The 5,000-nt window shown below is 34.9% G+C and overlaps 1 protein-coding gene across 1 annotated transcript in view; it reads right to left on the bottom strand.

Annotated features, from left to right (window-relative positions):
• Positions 1 to 306: 306 nt before the first annotated feature.
• LOC113802459 (glycolipid transfer protein) overlaps positions 307 to 5,000 on the bottom strand; it is a 14,774-nt gene continuing 10,080 nt past the window's right edge. Inside the window, exons 4-5 of the mRNA XM_027353055.2 lie at positions 4,671 to 4,821; positions 307 to 1,955 (exon numbers count right to left, since the gene is read on the bottom strand). Of these exons, the coding sequence (XP_027208856.1) occupies positions 1,773 to 1,955; positions 4,671 to 4,821 (334 nt within the window). The 3' untranslated portion in view covers positions 307 to 1,772. The remainder of the gene's footprint in view (positions 1,956 to 4,670; positions 4,822 to 5,000) is intronic.

A 5,000-nucleotide genomic window follows, 5' to 3' on the forward strand; every position in this document is an offset into this window, starting at 1 on the left:
GAATAAGAGAGAAAGAGAGAGAGAATAAGAGAGAAAGAGAGAATAAGAGAGAGAGAGAGAGAATAAGAGAGAGAATAATAATAATAATAATAATAAATGAAAAAAATAATACAAGCAAATGAGACAAAAAAGAAAGAGGGGAAAAGAGAAGAGAAAGGAACAAGAGAAAAGAATGAAAAAAACAAAAAATGAGCTAAAATTATGAACAAAGAGTTAGAAAGTGATGCAGAGACAAAATCGAGGACGTAAAAAGTAATAAAATCACTCTCACAAATATTACACACCTCCAACAAACAACATCCCACAAAACAATCCTATTCCTTTATTTAAAAATTTGTATAAAAAATGACCACATGCCAATGGCCCTTCAGTAAATCCATAAAATACATTCAAAAGAAATCTGGTCGAGAGAACTGCTGCTACAACAAATGCTAAGCTGGGTAAATGTAACCGTAAATGCTTTCGTTACAATATTTGGCTGTGAATCTCCTGTACTCTCTGTTTTCTTGTGCTTTCTCCCAGCACGAGGAAAATACAAAACCAGAAGCATTTATTTACAGCTAGACCATTTCTTGGTTGGTGTTCAACAGCCCATGTGCTGTACATAGACATGACAACATTATCAACATAAATACATCCCCTTTCTTCATTGGAATATCAATGTTGTGCAAGAATACAATGCGATTACAAAATTCACAATGACATCCAACATTACACCTTGTTGACTCATAAAAAGTAAATCTTTTCCCGATTTCCAAATATTTGTTTTGTAAAGAGGCTAGTTAACTTTCAGGTATGGTACAACCTGCTTCAAGATTTGAAATTGATTAAGTAAATAAATAAAAATTAAATCTTGAACTCACAACCGCTACTTCAAAAATGTGAGCACATCTTGAACAGCTGGCTTGCTTAAACTCCACACACAAATAACAACTGTTGGTCCCATGTTCACATTACAGATGTATATGAATCTTGCTGCAGAGACAAGATTTCCTCAAGGTACAATCTGTAAATGCCACTGCGACAGGTTTTCCACGAGACCTGGTGTCTTGCGCACCTTTTGATGCATATACCCAAGCATGTGCACACTTGTTACTAACCACTGGGCAGTTGCCATATGGTTCTAAATGGTTCAACCTTCTACATGTCGTCCTAATACATGATATGCACAATTTTCTGTTATATATATATATAAATCATGTGTCCCCTTAAACATGAATTTTTCTGCACACATTAATAGTTTCTGTGGTGCTTCACAACAACATGCTTGGTATCTTGAATGTATGTGCTCTATAAACATGATAGTACTAGTGGTTTCTCTGTTACTATAAATGTTAGAGTAGTTCATATATATCATATATACACCTTTTACTAAATCTATATATTTTTTGTGTTAAATAAGGTTCTCTTCTATAGCATAATAAAAAGTAAAAGAAAGCTAATAGCAAATAAGGATAATAATAATAATAATTATAATAATAATAAAAAATAATACAAATAATAATAACTATAATAATGATAATAACAATATTAATACATACAATAACAACAATAAAAACAATATGAATTATGATAATAATAATGATAATAACAATATCAATAAAAAATAACAATGCTAATCTGCTACAGGTTTTGCTAATTTTCTAAGCAGTCCGAACTAAAGTTTAAGAAGAAAAAATCCAAAATTAACGTAAGAGATGAACAGTAAGGTGAGATTTTCATATATACATAGCTATATAAAAAACAAAATACTCTGCCACTGCACCAGACTCTTATACTTTGTTATCATTGTTAAGGCCCCATTCATCATACATTTGTACTATCACTCTGAGATTGGTCTCTAGCTGTTTCATGTAAACTCGGCAGTCTTTGAACAGCGTTTCTTCTGGACCCGATTTACCAAAGTACAGGGCTTTGACCAGCACTGATCTAGTGGGGACTGACTTAACCACCATCTGAAATTCAGGAGAAAAGGGATATTTAATAGGATTGGGACAATATATGCTTAACAAATTCCATAAAATTTCAACACATCCATCAAAGTAAAATGACCTTACTAATATAAAGGAAATACCCTAAGAATACTGTTGAAATAGTAACTGGTTATATTACAGTCTGATCTCTAGGATTGTATGAGTAACCACCTCTTTTCAAGCTAGCAAAAAAGGGGCCTTTATCTGTTCCACAGCAGATGGGAAAAGTCTTAAATTACCATGACAAGATTTTTCCTATGCTTAACCCATTGGATCATAATGACAATGTCATACAAACAAATTTGGCTGAGCATCGGGTGATGGGACTTATGTGAGTGGACACTCTGATGGGTATATGGTTTAAAGGCCAGGCCCACACGAACACAAGTGAGTCATGACAAGACGACTTCCCTTGGCAATGTTAATTTTTCTTTTTATTACCTTTTTTGCCATTTTCCAATGTCTATATCAGTCATTTAATTTGCTTTATCCCAATGGTAACAGACTGTTCTCCCTACACTCCATATCATTTCTCTAGGTAGTCTATCACTCATTGCAATAATGATATTAATAAGGAATATTTAGTGATTTGTATTTTTTTTTTCTTTTTTCATAATATTCAATTTTCTGTAATCCAATCTGCACTGCTGGTCCTGGAATGCAGGAATATGATCTTGAGCATGGAAATAACATCCTCCACACTTGTTTATCAATGGAAATAGTGCAAAAGCCCCTTCTTAAATGCCTGATGAGTCTAATCACCCACCAAAAGCTTTGTGCACCTCGGGTGAGTCTTCCCTGTCACCTTAGCTTTCAGCTAAAATGCTTATGACAGCAAGTTCACGGCACCCTGGCCCACAGCCAAAATTTCCCACGACGACATGCTCACCTCAGCACAGTGAGGCACTTACAAACAACTTAACTGATCAGTATTTATGGTTTATGAGTGACTGATGGTGTTGCAATGTCTTAAGGTGGGGAGGGATATGTTACTAGAAAGTATGTTTGTGAATTTGAAGCCAAGTCCGAGAATTGGTGCCTCCGCCAGGCCTTGACTTAGTTTGCAGCAGGGCAGTTAATGCCTCCAGTGCGCCTTAACTTTATGGATTTTTTTGAGTATCTGGATCCAGGGTGATGGGAATTCACTGTCATGAAAGATTTAGTGCATAGCCATGGTAATGAGAATAAATTGTCGCTAATTCAGAAAGCACTTGGAGGAAGATTAGCTTTAGTATGCATTTCAAAAGAGGCTCTTGCATTATTTCTACTAGTAAATGAGGGTGGAATGTACCATCATGAGTTAAGGCTGGAAAAGCACTGGACACTATTTCCATGCTCACAATCTTTTCCTGCCCGCTGTGACCAGTGGCACAAGGTGTATTACAGAAAATGAATATAAATCTATTTAAAAAATTAAAATGTTTCTTATTGTTATTATCACTGCACAGAGTTGTTGCCTACCTAGAGGTCTGATATGGCATTTGTGCAAAGAAAACAGACTATTACCTTCTTGATATAGCAAAAAACACTTATACAGAAAAAGAGATTTTAACAATGCAAAGAGGAGGTAAGAAGTCTTGACACTGCACACATATGGGAGGCCTGTAAGCCACACATATGGGAGAGTCACCACTCCAGTAAGCCTAATGCCCATATACTGACCACATGGGGAAAACAAGATCCATTGGCTTAACGTCTTAAAAACAACAACATATAAACAGTGAATAACTTCCCTACACCACAATATGGTCAATAAAACCAACACATCATATTCTATTCCTAGAAACTTCAAAGGAGCATCTGTAATTGAAAATGAAGCTCAGTGGTTAATATTGAATTTAGAAAAACATCACATCATAAAAATTGGAAAATGTTTATGTAATGTGAACCTCAAATAAGCTCTAAAAAGTAAAAGTGTCCCTCTATATTTCTCTCCAGGGGCGCACATTAGGGGGGAGGGTCTGACAACCTCTAAAAAATTTTTCAGTCCGTCCAAGAAATTATAGAGCTAGAGAAAAGTCAGTCCATGTCACATTGCTCATGCTGTTTTGATTAGCAACCAATACACATCTTAAACAAAAAAAACTTGGAATATATCAGTCCATATGGTGGAAAGTTTATTGATCTAAGTGAAAATATTTTTTAAAATTTAAGTTTGAAACAAATCATGTAAATTCAGTTTAAAAGTTTGAGTGTGATGCACTATGTTCATGGGTGTAAGCAACAATCCCTTCCTTCTGAAATTTAAACATCTGATGCCGCATGTTGTTATTGTTTATGTTCAAGATAATAAAAAGTTTATTCTGTTGAGTACAAGCTCTTTTGGTCCTTAAGGTTAAAAAGATCACATAAATTTGTTATGCAATTAGTTGGTCCACAAAATATGGCTCTTCATGGTCAGAGTATACTATTCTTTTATCCCCCAAAAAAGAACTTGAATGTGCACCCCTGTTTCTTTCTGTCTCTTGTACTGCAAATAAACAAAGAGAGAGAAAGAGAAAGAGAGAAAAAAAAAAGGTCAAGCATCTTGCATTAAAAATATTCTTTACAAAACAAGTATTTGGAAATCAGGAAAACTTACTTTTTCATAATACTATTGAATAACAAAGAACAAGAGGAAGGAAAGTCATCAAAATTCCAACACAATATACTGGAATTAAAAAGACCACGAAAAATTACTGAATCTTTGAGTCCTACCTTGAAGATATTCTGGACAATCCACTTGTGGTACTTTTTCAGGGTGACATTGTAAGCTTCTGTTGCCAGGTGGTCAAGCCTCTCCGATCCCGTTCCCTTCTCAAACTCGTCACAAATCCCATTAATGAACATTACAGTGAACTCCAAGGCTCTGGGGAAGGGTTAGGCACTAATATATAATCCTATAGTACAATCATTCTACACTGTCAATTTTTCAAGTAGACAATTAGATTCTGACATGAAAAGTCCTCAACAATAGAAAGCAGGCAAGAAAGTTATCCTTTTCTTTCTGTTCAAAAAAGGACAACTTTTATTTGTCTGAGCCTATGA

The sequence above is a fragment of the Penaeus vannamei genome, chromosome 16, assembly GCF_042767895.1.
Source record: "Penaeus vannamei isolate JL-2024 chromosome 16, ASM4276789v1, whole genome shotgun sequence".
Taxonomy (NCBI): domain Eukaryota; kingdom Metazoa; phylum Arthropoda; class Malacostraca; order Decapoda; family Penaeidae; genus Penaeus; species Penaeus vannamei.